This window comes from Scyliorhinus torazame, chromosome 19 (assembly GCF_047496885.1).
Source record: "Scyliorhinus torazame isolate Kashiwa2021f chromosome 19, sScyTor2.1, whole genome shotgun sequence".
Lineage (NCBI taxonomy): Eukaryota > Metazoa > Chordata > Chondrichthyes > Carcharhiniformes > Scyliorhinidae > Scyliorhinus > Scyliorhinus torazame.
Window position 1 is genome coordinate 104,521,227 of NC_092725.1, and position 15,518 is coordinate 104,536,744.

The following is a 15,518-nucleotide window of genomic DNA, read 5'->3' on the forward strand; positions in this document are numbered from 1 at the left end:
TGCCCTTCCAGAGTAATCTGAGGTAGACAGGGTACTTTTCAGGACCAAATATGGCAGCCTTTAGCTCGTTCATGATGTTTGTGCAATATACAGCGAGCAATGATCTGATCAGGGTAGCCATTATCCTGCAGGATGGCCTTGATTATTCCTATTTTCGCGAACAAACAGCTCTGGCCCTATTTATGAGGCTATTGATAAGCCCAATCTTATAGCATGGAACAATCACAACACAAAATAAAATGGAGCAGTCAAATTAGCTCCTTTTCCTCGATGTGCTAGTTGAGAAATCTGCCAGTGGGATTCTGTTAATGCCTACAGCACGCTGACATGGGAGGTCTGACCCGAGAAGGGTGCACAGACCCTCCTGACGGCGGGGAACCATGGAAATTCTACCCCATGTATTTATCTAGCATCCCCTTAAATGTATCTTTGCTAATCACCTCAACTACTTGTGTTAGCAAGTTCCACATTCTCACCACTCTGGTTAAATGATTTCTCTTCAACTCCCAACTGGATTTATTAGCAACTATCCCATATTTATGGCCGTTAGTTCTGGAAACCCTTTTTTTTCATTTAAGGGATGTGGGCTTCGCTGGCTAGGTCAGCATTTATTGCTCATTCCTAATTGCCCTTGAAAAGCTGGTTGTGAGCCACCTCTTGGACCGCTGCAGTTCATGTGGTGTGGGTACACCCACAGTGCTGTTAAGCAGGGAGTTCCAGGATTTTGACCCAATGACAGTGAAGGAACAGTGATATATTTACAAGTCACGATTGTGAGTAACTTAGAGGGGAACCTCCAGGTGCTGGTGTTCCCTGGTACCTGCTGACCTTGTCCTTCTAGATGGTGGAGATCGTGGGTTCGAAAGGCGTTTTGCTAAGCTCCTGCTGTGCACCTTGTAGATGGTACGCACTGCTGCCATTGAAAGTCGGTGGTGGAGGGATTGAATGTTTGTGGAAGGTGTGTCAATGAATTCATAGAATTTACAGTGCAGAAGGAGGCCATTCGGCCCATCGAGTCTGCACCGGCTCTTGGAAAGAGCACCCGCACCCCCACCCTATCCCCATAACCCAGTAACCCCACTCAACACTAAGGGCAATTTTGGACACTAAGGGCAATTTATCATGGCCAATCCACCTAACCTGCACATCTTTGGGCTGTGGGAGGAAACCGGAGCACCCGGAGGAAACCCATGCACACACGGGGAGAACGTGCAGACTCCGCACAGACAGTAACCCAAGCCCAAGCCGAATTGGGCTGCTTTGTCCTGGATGGTGTCAAGTTTCTTGGAGTTGTTGGAGTTGCACTCATCCAAACAGGTGGAGAGTATGCCAGTGCACTCCTGACCTGTGCCTTATAGATGGTGAACTTTAGGGAGTCAGGAGTTGAGTGACTCGCCATAGGATTCCTAGCCTCTGACCTACTCTTGTTGCCACAGTATTTATATGTGTTGAAGACATGTGGTGAAGACATTTGATAAAGACAAACCAGAAAAAATGTAAAATCAAGCAGTGAATGTGCACTTCACAGTGTCTAGGTACAGAATGATAGCTGTTCATGGAACGCTCACCTGCCTTTATACGAAACCTGGGTATAACTTAAAACAAGAAAATTACTATAAAATAATAGTTTAATGCATTTTTAAAAATAAATAATTTCAAAATCAGCAGCACCAAAATAACCTTGCTACAAAATCAGCATCATCAAAATAAAACTTGCTACATGGGAGGAACATAATTAATAGCATCCCAATGTTTGTAAATATGAGCCTTAAATATTTTCTTGTCCAACTTCGGAAGACAAAGACCAATCAGAATTTACCTTCCTGGTTTAAATTTAGACAAATACTTGGCAGTTAACTGTTTGCTGGTGCATTGTCCATGGCAATGCTTCGACTAATCAGAGTCCACTTGCCAACCAATCAGCACTCTCTTCTCGTGCAGTTTAAACGGTTGTTCCTTTTACAGTTGGTATTACAAATCTGTCCTAATAAGTGCAAGACCAAAAACTTCGACAGCATGTCTCTTTTTTTCAGCTATACTGAAGTTCTGTACTACCAAGTGACTATCTAGTGCAACAATCTGAACTGAGGAACATATTTCATTTGGAGGAATATTCTAGAACTTCAATTAATCGTTCAGTTTTTGGTTTCTGCAGTGCCTTACATATTTCTACTTTGTATTCCATAAAGGTGCTGTGACTACCGTGCAAGTCTCTGCTGCTCAGGTATCTGGAATGTCTTCAGCAGCCACCCAGCTGGTTACAGTCTCCCAGCAAGCTGTGCAGACAGTAAAAGCTGCAGTTTCTTCCTTACCTGCTGGTGTCCGTCTGGTTGTCCCAGCTCAAAGCGCCACTAATGCTGTTCCCTCTGTAGTAAGTGTGAGTATTTATTTTTCTTTCTCACTTATTTACCAGTTGAATCAATTTAATTTTGATCATGAGGTTTGAAGTTCAGTGAGAGGGAAAATTCAGTGTTGTAGTTAGTGGAGTTATAACGTTCTGTTAAGGGTGACTTTATAGTGGTGATAAATTAGAAATGTAGGATAGTATATTTGTGGGGAAGCAAGATTGTGTGATTTGGCCTCCCAAAAAGGAGGAAGTGTATTGTCCCGCACTGTTAAACTGATAAATGATTGCCCAATGATTGAAGGGATGTGTTAAGTCATCAAAATGTACCTTAATCAGAGCTTGGCTTAAGAAAATTAAGGTTTGTAATCAATGTTCCCTATAATTTCTTTAGGTGTGCAGTCCCTTTAATATTTTTGTGTGTGATAATTTAAAAGGGCTGACTTGTGTTCTGCCTGCACAGGGACTTTTGGGTTGCTGTATGTCCATGCAGATTAGAGGGAACATTGGCTACAGGAGCGCTGGAGCGCCACTTGGCAGCATTCAAGGAGTCTGAAGCATAATTCTGTTACTTGTTTAAAAACAATTCCAATTAAGGGGCATTTTAGCATGGCCTATCCACCTACTCTGCACATTTTTGGGTTGTAGGGGTGAGGCCCATGCAGACACGGGGAGAATGTGCAAACTCCACATGGACAGTGACCCAAGACAGGGATCTAACCCAGGTCCTCGGTGCCGTGAGGCAGCAGTGCTAACCACTGCGCCACCGTGCCGCCCCTTTAATTCTGATACTTAACCGCTAACCTGGCTTATCTGTATGTGGCCAACATTGTGGAAAAGTGGCTTAATTACGAATGGCTTGAAGTTAGTTAGAGACTGATTGCTTTTATCGGAGGTTTCTCTAGACTTGTATATCTCCTGTGGCCATGCACATTATAAATTAGATGAGACACTATTTTATGACTGGAGTATTCTAATATGTTGCTTGGAAGCAGCATCTGGCATGCCACTTTGAGGTCACAAGTTCTAAAAAGCACCTCCTACTCCATTTATCAAACTTGGATCCTTGTCTCTGAATAAGGGAAAAAATAATTACAGGGCTATTGGGAAAAAGTAGGGGAATGGAACTAATTGGACAGCTCTACAGAAGAGCTGGCACAGGCATGATCACAGAATGGTTAAGGTACAAAAGGAGGCCATTTGGCCTGAACCACTCGCTGTGTGAAAACGTTTTTCTCACATCACATTTGTTTCTTTTGCAAATCACTTTAAATCTGTGCTCTCTCGTTCTTGATCCTTTTACGAGTGGGAACTGTTTTTGCACCTACTCTGTCCAGCCCCCCTCATGATTTTGAACACCTCTATCAAATCTCTCAGCCTTTTTCTCCCAAAGGAGAACAGCCCCAACCCTTTCAATCTACTCTCATAACTGTAGTTTCTCATCCCTGGGACCATTCTTGTAAACCGCTTCTGTGCTCTCTCCATTAGTGTGGCGCCCAGACTGTACACAGTACTCCAGCTGAGGTCTAACTAGTATACGTTCCACATAACTTCCTTACTCTTGCATGCTATGCCTTTATTAATAAAGCCCAGAATACTGTATGATTTATTAACTGCTCTTTCTAACTCTCCTGCCACCTTCAATGACCTATGCCCATATACACCTGCTTCTGCACCCGATAAGGAATTTTAGCCCTTATTTTATTTGACTTTCCATGTTCTTCTGACCAATATGCATCACCATTCACTCATCCACATTGACCTTCATCTGCCACCTATCTGCCCACTCCAATTCATCTATGTCCTATTGAAGTTCTACACTGTCCTCCTCACAGTTTGCAATAGTTTCAAGTTTTGTATCTTCTGACTTGAAATTGTCCCCTGCACACCAAGATCTAGATCATTAATATCAGGAAAAGAAAGGTTCCTGGGGAACACCACTACAAACCTTCCTCTAGCCTGAAAAATATCCAATGACCATTACTCTCTGCTTCCTCATATTCAGCCAATTTTGTATTTGTGTTGCTTTTCTCAAGTCAGTTGTGTAGCACTGAATCAAATGTCTTTTGAAAGTCTATGTGGTGGCACGGTGGTGCTGTGGTTAGCACTGCAGCCTCACGGCGCTGAGGACCCGAGTTCGATCCCGACCCCAGATCACTGTGCGTGTGGAGTTTGCACATTCGCCACATGTTTGCGTGGGTCTCACCCCCACAACGCACAGATGTGCAGGTTAGGTGGATTGACCACATAAATTGCCCCTTAATTGGAAATAAAAATAATTGGGTACTCAAAATTTAATTTTAAAAAGTCCATGTACACCACATCAACAGCATTACCCTCATCGATCCATCATCCAAAAACTCCAGTAAGTTAGTCAAACACTATTTCCCCTTTAGAAATCCTTGCTGGCTGTCTTCTAATCGACCCACATTTTTTCATGTGACTACTAATTCTATCCCGAATAATTGTTTCAAAAGCTTACCCACCACTGATATTAAACTGACTGGTCTGTAATTGCAAGGGCTATCCGTACAATCTTTTTTGAACAAGGGAGTAACATTTACAACTCTCCACTCATCTGGCATCTTCCCTCAGTCTAGAGAAGACTGGAAGATTATGGTCAGCACCGCTGCAATTTCCATTCTCGCTTCCTTCGGTATCCTTGGATGCATAACGGTGCATTGATAAACCGATTGGCCACCTTTTTTGCTGTATTATTCTGTGATTCTTTGATACGAGCAAAGAAATAATTCCCAGTCAGCAGCATGCTCCAGAATGGCAACACAGAGCAGTCGCATACAAGGGAGAATGTATTCCACTGTGGCCTAAGTTGAGGGTGGGAGGAGAAGCTGCTATTAGAGATGGTCTGCTGATAATTAGATTGCAACCAAGCGAGGCAGTCATGTGGACTAGACAGCAGAGAAGAGAGAGAGCAGTGAGATTAACTGTTGAGGTCATGGGGAACAAGGGTAAATGATGTGCTATGATAACAGCCACCATTGTTAGTGCCATTTTGGGAAAGGCAGAAAGCGGAAAAAAGAGATTCATGCAGAGTGCCAGGAGAGTTGAGGACAGTTTTGGGATGCAAAAATATGCCAAAGAATCTTGGTGAGGAAAAGCAGTTTAGAGACGGGTTGATAGTTTTGACAGGACAAGAGAGATTATAGCCGAGCGAAGGGTGTGTGATGAAGGCAGATTTGAATGGTAGCAGTACAATTGGCAAGGAAAGGAAATAATTTTCTGTGATATCTGAAATGGGAGGCAGGAAGCGAAGTTGGATACTTCATCCTTGGCAGTCCCTCGATTTGAGGATGACGTTTACTGAGGGTTGTGAGTTTCTGTCATGGATCGTCATGTTACCCAACAGGTTTGCAGGTCTTTGGGCACATTGGTCAGGATATCCTGCGAGATAGTGGGATCAGGAGAACAGGAATTGCTTCCTTTCCTTTCCTTCTCTGGTGCCGCTCTGCCTTATCATTGGGAGTTTGGTCTTGAAGCATGATGCAGCTTTATGGACAAATTATTGCCATTTTGAACAGTTGGTAGATGGCAAAATTCCTGAAAAATCAACTAAAATCAATTGGACACTGTGTCCAAATGGCCGAAAGCATCTCCCACTCCCTGTCCCGTACCCCCTAGACTACACACGCGGACACAAACACACATACCGTTTTCTCAACTCTCAAAGGGCCAGCATTCCTGGAGAGGACAAAGAAAACACTTTTAAAAGAAAAATTAGAGTACCCAATTCAATTTTTCCAATTAAGTGGCAAATTAGCGTGACCAATTCACCTACTCTGCACATCCTTTTGGATTGTGGGGGTGAGACCCACGCAGACAGAGGGAGAATGTGCAAACTCCACACGGACAGTGACCAGGGGTCAGGATCGAATCCGGGTCCTCAGCGCGTGAGGCAGCAGTGCTAGCCCCTGCACCACTGTGCTAGAAAACACTTAAAAGACATTCTGAAGCTCTCTTTGAAGTCCACCAGCATTGACATTAATGACTGGGACGAACTTGCTATCAATTGTTCAAAGTTGATGTTTATTGGGAATGGGGTTGAGGGAGCAAGAAGGTAGGTCACCCTGTTCTAGATATTCATGGGGAATTATACATTGAATAATAGCAGATGTTTCTTCCTTCCTTTCCTATCGGAATAAAATCCTCTGATCTGAATGTTGCTTTTTTTTTTCACCAGGGCAGGGGAAAGTCTGTTTAACTGTAAGCTTGTGTTTTTATCAAGAAGTAATTGCTTGAAAAGAACATGGAATGTTATATAGTAAAGAGATTTTTTTAAAGTGCAAAATCTGGCTGCAAATTTGAATGTTCCTATGTTTTTTATTCACAGTGACCTTTTTTTAGGGTTAATTGCAGGTGGGAGAAATCATCAGCCCCTCATTGGTGAAAAATTAAGCTATTGCTAGCTGAATTTCTCCATAACACAACAGAGAATGTGGAGTACTTGGGAGGATATTGTGTTCACAAATGATAGATCTATTTGTAAATTACCTATATTTTAAAAGTTAGCTATAATAAACATTGACCGTACTATTCATTTGTATGGAGCACTTATTCCATGCAGTATATCAGGTATATTTTTCACTATTGTAGGATTGACAGAGTGGGGGAATGGTGATTTCTATGAAGCAACGGCAAACAAAATGAATTTTTCTCGTCATGTGGGTGAAGGAAGCTTATGGTATTTAATTGTGAAATAAATATTTTTTGCCAGTGAGCCATAATGGACAGGTTTGTGTAAAAGCAAATCTAAAAATGTACCTTAAGTCTGCAACAGCTGTGTAAAAGTACCTTTTTGTTGTGCAGGTGAACACGCCGGCCACGACAATGCTGAAGACAGCAGCTGCACAAGTGGCAACATCATCTGGCACTCTTGGCTCTGCTTCATCGCGACCTATAATAACTGTACATAAATCTGGTGCATTGACTGTAGCTCAACAGACTCAAGTTGTCACCACTGTCGTGGGCGGTGTCACCAAAACGTTCACACTTGTCAAAAGCCCTATTCAAGTTGGTGGTGGAGGGTCCCTGGTAATTAGCACTTCAAAATTATTAGATCGCTTTGCATGCCAGATTTTTGTTAATGGATTAATGAAGCCTCTAGGTGATTTCTCCTCATTAAATGCTGAGGTGTGGGTTCTCATTGACATTAATCTGGCCTTGTGGCTTGCTGGCCCCTGAAGAGGGGCCAATGAAATGTGAATGAAGTCACGAGCAGCTGATCTGTAATGGCAGTTTTACCCATGAATGGCAGATTGAAAATCCAGCCTTGGTGGCCTGAACATGTGTGGCTGGCCACTGCCGCAAAAATGTGCTGCATAGTGCAGTGAAGGTTGGTAACAGAGAGGTTGGGGATGGGGTTAGTGCAAGATAACCTTTCCCTTCCAAAACATAATTTAAAGGGCCTTATCCTTATATTTTGGAAAAACAAAAATGCTCTCCTCTTTGGGGATTCAGACTTTGACCCCAACCTTAAAGGATGGAGATGAATATGTACCCGAATCCCGTATAATATTGGATCCCATGTAGGCCATTGGCGCAGGACTGTCAGTGTTGGAAGCCCTCAACCCACTTATTGTTCTTTGGGTGCAGACGACGCGGTTGTCACAATGTTTGACTCTGCTTTTGCATCAACATTTCTTCAGTTTTGTTTCCTAAACAAACTGGATTCCTATGTGCCTTGCAGCAAAGTGGTAGGACACATGTGATTGCTTGGATATTTCCCACCTGATGAATTCTTGATCTCATTTGTACCTTCACAGGAACTGGGTGGAGAGGAGAGAAAATTAGAGAACAAATTAACTTTTTCGCTCATTCGTTTACTACAGTTCATTGCGGAGGCCTTAGGATAGGCCCCCTTTTAATCTAGTTAATTGATGCATGATATGATTAAACTTGGAGAGATTAATGGCAATTGGGCGCACATGGCTTTATTGTTCCTGATTTACATTTTGCCAAGTTTTAAGATTTGTTAATTTTTTATTTTTTTAAAAATAATTTTTATTAGGGTTTTCACAAAATATCAACAACAGAATGAAAAAGAAACCCAATAAAATTAAATACAGAACAAAGTTAAACAACCCCCGTGCCCCCCTCCCCATATACATAAATAATAAATTAACACCCCGAGTTAACACAAAGCAAACATATACAACCCCTCAGATCCCCCAGGGTAAATAAACAAAAATAAAATAGAACCCCCCCCCCCCCCCCCCCCCCCGGTCGCTGCTGCTACTGACCATTGTCTACCGTTCTGCCAGGAAGTCCAAGAACGGTTGCCACCGCCTAAAGAACCCTTGTACCGATCCCCTTAAGGCAAATTTCCCCCTCTCCAATTTAATAAACCCCGCCATATCGTTGATCCACGATTCCACGCTTGGGGGGCCTCGCATCCCGCCACTGAAGAAGAATCCTTCGCCGGGCTACCAGGGACGCAAAGGCCAGAATACCGGCCTCTTTCGCCTCCTGCACTCCCGGCTCCCCTGCAACCCCAAATATTGCGAGCCCCCAGCCCGGCTTGACCCTGGATCCTATCACCCCCAACACTGTCCTCACTACGCCCTTCCAAAATTCCTCAAGCGCTGGGCATGCCCAGAACATATGGGTGTGATTTGCTGGGCTCCCTGAGCACCTAACACACCTGTCCTCTTCCCCCAAAGAACCGGCTCATCCTTGTCCCGATGTGTGCCCTGTGCAGCACCTTAAACTGTATGAGGCTGAGCCTCGCGCACGAAGAGGAAGAGCTCGCCCTCCCTAGGGCATCTGCCTACGTCCCCTCTTCGATCTCCTCTCCCAACTCCTCCTCCCACTTACCTTTCAACTCCACCACCGAGGCCTCCTCCTCCTGCATCACCTGGTAAGTTTCCGAGATCTTCCCCACTCCAACCCAATCTCCCCAGAGAGCACCCTGTCCTGTACTGTGCGTGGCAGCAGTTGCGGGAATTCCACCACTTGCCGCCTGGCAAACGCCCTTACCTGTAAATATCTGAAGGTGCTCCCCGGGGGGAGCCCGTACTTCTCCAGTTCACCCAGGCTCGTGAACTTCCCGTCCACAAACAGGTCCCCCAACCTACTTATCCCTGCCTTGTGCCACCCCGAGAACCCTCCATCTATTCTCCCTGGGACAAACCGGTGGTTCCCCCGTATAGAGGTCCACACCGAGGCCCCAACTTCCCCCCTGTGCCGCCTCCACTGCCCCCAGATTTTGAGGGTAGCCGCCATTACCGGGCTCGTGGTATACCTCATTGGAGGGAGCGGCAGCGGCGCCGTTGCCAGCGCCTCCAGACTCGTACCCTCACAAGACGCCGTCTCCAGCCTCTTCCATGCAGCCTCCATCACCCACGTGCGCACCATCGCCGCATTGGCGGCCCAGTAGTACCCACAGAGGTTGGGCAGTGCCAGCCCCCCCCATCCCTACTCCGCTCCAGGAACACCCTTCTCACCCTCTGAGTCCCTCGCGCCCACACAAACCCCGTTATGCTCCTATTGACCCGCCTAAAGAAGGCCTTCGGGATAAACATGGGGAGGCACTGGAACAGCAACAAAAACCTTGGGAGTACCGTCATCTTAACTGACTGCACCCTACCTGCCAGGGACAGCGGCAACACGTCCCACCTCTTGAACTCCTCCATTTGCTCCACCAGCCTCGTGAAATGAAGTCTATGCAGGACCCCCCAGCTCCTGGACCCCCAAGTACCTGAAGCTCCTCTCCGCCCTTTTTAGTGGGAGCTCGCCAATCCCCCTCTCCTGGTCCCCTGGGTGAACCACGAACAACTCGCTCTTCCCCATGTTGAGCTTGTACCCTGAGAAATCCCCGAACTCCCTGACGATCCTCATTACCTCCGGCAATTACCCCACCGGGTCCGCCACATATAGCAGCAAGTCGTCCGCATAGAACGACACCCTATGCTCCTCCCCGCCCCGCACCAACCCCCTCCAGTTCCTCGACTCCCTCAGTGCCTTAGCCAGGGGCTCAGTCGCCAGTGCGAAGAGCAGGGGGGGACAGGGGACACACCTGCCTCGTCCCTCGATGCAACCGAAAGTACTCAGACCTCCTCTTGTTCGTGGCCACACTCGCCATCGGGACCTCGTACAACAACCTAACCCACCTGACAAACCCTTCCCCAAACCCGAACCTCTTCAGCACCCCCCACAAGTACCCCCACTCTACCCTATCGAAGGCCTTCTCAGCGTCCATCGCCACCACTATCTCCGCCTCCCCCTCCCTCACCGGCATCATAATAACGTTCAGGGGCCTCCGCACATTCGCATTCAACTTCTCCCCTTCACGAATCCCGTCTTTCTTCGTGGATCACCTGCGGCACACAATCCTCAATTCTTGTGGCTAAGACCTTCGCCAGCACCTTGGCATCTACATTTAACAATGAAATCGGCCTGTAAGACCCACACTGCAGGGTATCCTTGTCCTGCTTCAGGATCAAGGAGATCAGTGCCCGGGACATCATCGGGGGCAAAGCCCCCCCCCCTCCCTTGCCTCACTGAAGGTCCTAACTAGCAACGGACCCGACAGGTCCACATATTTCTTGTAGAATTCGACCGGGAAACCGTCCGGCCCCGGTGCCTTCCCCGCCTGCATGCTCCCTATCCCTTTGGCCAGCTCCTCCAGCCCAATCGGGGCCCCCAATCCGCTACCAGTCCCTCCTCCACCTTCGGAAACCTCACTTGGTCCAGAAAGCGGCCCATCCCTCCCTCCTCCCGTGGGGGCTCGGACCGATACAATTCCTCATAAAAGTCCCTGAAGACCCCATTGATGTCAACCCCACTCCATACCACACTCCCTCCCCTATCCTTAACTTCCCCGATCTCCCTAGCTGCGTCCCGCTTCCGAAGCTGATGCGCCAGCATCCGACTTGCCTTTTCCCCATACTCATTAATCGCCCCTGGGCCTTCCTCCACTGCATCTCCGCCTTCCTGGTGGTCAACAGGTCGAATTCAGCCTTCCTCAACAATCCCTCCTCCGGCACCTCCGCATACCTCCTGTCTACCCTCACCATTTCCCCCACCAGCCTCTCCCTCTCCTCTCCTTGTGGGCCCTAATGGAGATCAGCCCTCCCCTAACCACCGCCTTCAGCGCCTCCCATACCATCCCCACTCGGACCTCCCCGTTATCGTTGGCCTCCAGGTATCTCTCTATACTTCCTCGGACTCACTCACTCACCTCCTCGTCCGCCAACAGCCCCACCTCCAAGCGCCACAGCGGGCGCTGGTTCCTCTCCTCCCCCAGCTCTCGGGTTACCCAATGCGGGGCGTGATCCGAAATGGCTATCGTCGAGTACTTGGTATCCTCTACTCTCGCTATCAGCGCCCTACTCGTAATAAAGAAGTTGATCCAGGAATAAGCCTTATGAACATGCAAGAAGAATGAAAATTCCCTAGCCCCCGGCCTTGCAAATCTCCAAGGGGGCACCCCTCCCATCTGGTCCATAAACCCCCTCAGCACCTTAGTCACTGTCGGCTTCCTACCTGTCCTAGACCTGGAGCGATCCAGTGCCGGATCCAACACCGTGTTAAAGTCCCCGTCGTCTCTCCCCCCCCCCCCCCCCCCCCCCCCCCATTATCAGGCCCCCCACTTCCAACGGGATCCGACCCAACATGCGCCCCATAAAACCCGCATCGTCCCAGTTCGAGGCGTACACATTGACCAGCACTACCCTGTCCCCTTGCAGCTTACCACTCACCATTATGTACCTGCCGCCATTGTCTGTCACAATGCTCGACGCCTCGAACGACACCCTCTTTCCCACCAAGATCGCCCCCCCCCCCCCCGATTTTTGGCATCCAACCCTGAGTGAAACACCTGACCTACCCACCCCTTCCTCAATCTTACCTGGTCTGCCACCTTCAGGTGTGACTCCTGGAGCATGACCACATCCGCCTTCAGCCCCTTCAGGTGCGCAAACACCCGGGCCCGCTTGACCGGCTCGTTCAGTCCCCTTACATTCCAGGTTATCAGCCGGATCAGGGGACTAACCACCCCCCTCCTCCGCCGACTAGCCATAACCCCTCCTTGGCCAGCCACGCGCCTGCACTCCACGCCCGGCCCGTCCCCACGGCGGCAGACCCCCGTCCCAACCCCCTCTACTCGCTCCAGCTCCCCCTTGACCATAGTAGCAGCACGGTTGCCCTCACGGCTAGGTCCCATCCTAGCTGCTTTACTCCCCCATTACACTCCCGCAAGTCAGCTGACTCCTGCTCACCCCAGCTACTCCCGCCTCTCCTTCGACTCCTCCCATTGTGGGACATACCCTCCTCCTCCATTACCCATCCACAGGCACTCCGCCTCCCCCTTACATCACAAGCGCGGGAAACATCCCTCGCTTCCCCGCCCCCTCCAGCCTTCAGCGCGTGAAAAAGCCCGTGCTTTCCACCTGCCCGGCGCCGCCACCTCTGTGGCCACCCCTTTTACAGGCCCAGTCCCCTCACCCCCGACTCGGGCCTCCCCCTCCCCCGCGGGGCCCCATCCAGATTTGTTATTTTTACAGAGCAATGAAAATTTGTACAGCAGGAACAATTAGTTTCATATGTTTGATATTTCTAACTTCCTGGAGAAAACAAGATGGTCTTTTGTAACATTTGCCATTTTGTTTTGCTGGATTGTATATAGGTTAACATTAATTTTAACTTGCATATGGTCTGATGTGTGAACATAAAGCAAAATTTTTTTGTGTATGTTGAACTGGAAATTTGTAGTAAACCATCTTTAGTTCTCAGAAAAAAGTGTTTATTTGCTATATCAAGCACAACTTTAAGATAATTTTATGTTGGTCATAAATTCCTTAGCGTGAATAGATAAACATTTAGCGTGTCCTTGGCTCCACTTTCTGGAATTACTTCTCTAAACTCCATCATCTTTCCCACTATTCTGTCATTTTAAAACATCATATCTATCCTTTCAACTATGGTCACCTCTCCTGACCCTTGCCCTATGGCTCGTTGTCCATTCCTTTATTTGTTTTATCTTTTTAACTCACCCCTGTAAAGCTCAATGAATTATTTTCTGTCTTTAAAGACTTTATGTAAGTGCTGGCTGCAATTGTTGTTGACCATGTGTGATCAGTTGAAATTTGTTCTGTTTAGATCTCCAATCTGGGAAAAATGATGACTCTTGTACAGACAGCCCCTGTGCAAACTGGTGCTCCAATCACTGGGCAGGCGACTGCTGGGTCTTTGGCACAGTTCATTCAGGTATGTTGTGTTACATTTTCATAATCATAACTTGGAATGGCCAATAGTGGATAAGCTAACTGCGTGTTTAGCAGTTTTAATGTCTGTTTAAATAGCAGACAGAAGAATGCCAAGAGTCAGTGATACTGCGCAAAGTGATTTCTAGGAGCACGTGTTTTTACATATATAGAAAATCTATGGATCCATGTCTGTGTTAAAAATGTTGCATAGGGTGCGCTCTTCAGCCTACAAATGTTACATCCTGTTGTTACGCTGAATTAATTGTTCAAATATTTCCATTTCATTTTGTTCTTTCAACCATCACAATATGGTTGCAGACTGTAGCCACGAGATGGATCTGGAGAGTATCTCTGAAGTCTTCCCAAACCAGTTACCACCTTCGATTTTAAAAAAAAAAGATCTTCAGCAATTTACTGTTCATAGATATATATTATTTTAGTAATTTACTGGTCTTCTTTGCAGTTTCTCTGTTATTATTCCTCACTGCTGCTGTTTGCTGCCATGTTTCTTCCATTTGGGAGATCAGGTGACATAATTTGCGTCACAGATTTTTCTGTGGCTCTTGTCAATGCTCCACTGTATTTCAGCGGGTTGGAACAGATCAGTCCAGTACTCTCTCCCTTTATTCCCTCAAGGGTGCACACAGAATGATAGCCGAGCATTGCAGCAAGTATTTGAGGATTAAACAGCAGAACTTGAACTGTGTGTGCATAGTCAAATTCAAATCTAGTTCAGGGCCTGCATTCTAACTTGTGACAGGGCACGTTCCTTTTAAACATGATTTCACACCATACTGTGATGACACTAGACTTGTACCGTTATATGGAAGACCAGCGACTGGAGAGGGTCTTGCACTACTTTCTGTCAGTGTACTTGACAGAAAGGTGAAGATCTGACTCCCGAGTTACATTAATGAGTTTGTATCGATGTGTTGTTGGGCATTTTATAAACTTGAAATACTTGAAGAGATAGGACAGCGCTATCTCTCTGGCAGATGTTGACTGCCAGCATGAAGAATTCACCAACTAGGGAACAAAACACTGCTTAGATATGTGTGGATCTCCTTTATTGCTGGGAAAAATATTATGTACATTGAGGTTCAACGACAGTGCAGTTCGATTCTGATCACTGTATATTTCATGTAGTAGCACCCGTTTTATAATGGCATTGCTGAGTGCAGCAAAACACAGTTTCACATTATAGAACAGTTTTTAGTTGCTTTCCTTACAAAACGGACCAAATTTGTATTTTTTATTGTAGTATAGTTCCATAATTGTCAAATGGACCTTCAGCATTTACCAATTACTAGAAAAGTATCAAATCTAGGGAATAGTTATTCAGCTGAGATGATTAGTGTCATAGAATCATAGAATTTACAACAAAGAACAACAAAGAACAAAGAAATGTACAGCACAGGAACAGGCCCTTCGGCCCTCCAAGCCCGTGCCGACCATACTGCCCGACTAAACTACAATCTTCTACACTTCCTGGGTCCGTATCCTTCTATTCCCATCCTATTCATATATTTGTCAAGATGCCCCTTAAATGTCCCTATCGTCCCTGCTTCCACTACCTCCTCCGGTAGTGAGTTCCAGGCACCCACTACCCTCTGCGTAAAAAACTTGCCTCATACATCTACTCTAAACCTTGCCCCTCTCACCTTAAACCTATGCCCCCTAGTAATTGACCCCTCTACCCTGGGGAAAAGCCTCTGACTATCCACTCTGTCTATGCCCCTCATAATTTTGTATACCTCTATCAGGTCGCCCCTCAACCTCCTTCGTTCCAGTGAGAACAAACCGAGTTTATTCAACCTCTCCTCATAGCTAATGCCCTCCATACCAGGCAACATTCTGGTAAATCTCTTCTGCACCCTCTCTAAAGCCTCCACATCCTTCTGGTAGTGTGGCGACCAGAATTGAACACTATACTCCAAGTGTGGCCTAACTAA

The 15,518-nt window shown here is 46.8% G+C and overlaps 1 protein-coding gene and 1 long non-coding RNA gene across 4 annotated transcripts in view; one reads left to right on the forward strand and one right to left on the reverse strand.

The window, feature by feature from the left end:
- The window catches only part of LOC140396396 (host cell factor 1-like), a 126,689-nt gene that overhangs the window by 40,599 nt on the left and 70,572 nt on the right, over positions 1 to 15,518 (forward strand). For 2 of the 3 annotated variants that reach the window (XM_072484981.1, XM_072484983.1), the window contains exons 9-11: positions 2,190 to 2,377; positions 7,169 to 7,393; positions 13,460 to 13,567. In XM_072484981.1, coding sequence (XP_072341082.1) covers positions 2,190 to 2,377; positions 7,169 to 7,393; positions 13,460 to 13,567 — 521 coding nt within the window. The remainder of the gene's footprint in view (positions 1 to 2,189; positions 2,378 to 7,168; positions 7,394 to 13,459; positions 13,568 to 15,518) is intronic. The other variant, XM_072484982.1, reaches the window with a different exon arrangement.
- The window catches only part of LOC140396397 (uncharacterized), a 110,475-nt gene continuing 108,413 nt past the window's right edge, over positions 13,457 to 15,518 (reverse strand). Inside the window, exon 4 of the long non-coding RNA XR_011936514.1 lies at positions 13,457 to 13,944. This is a non-coding gene — a long non-coding RNA (uncharacterized lncRNA). The remainder of the gene's footprint in view (positions 13,945 to 15,518) is intronic.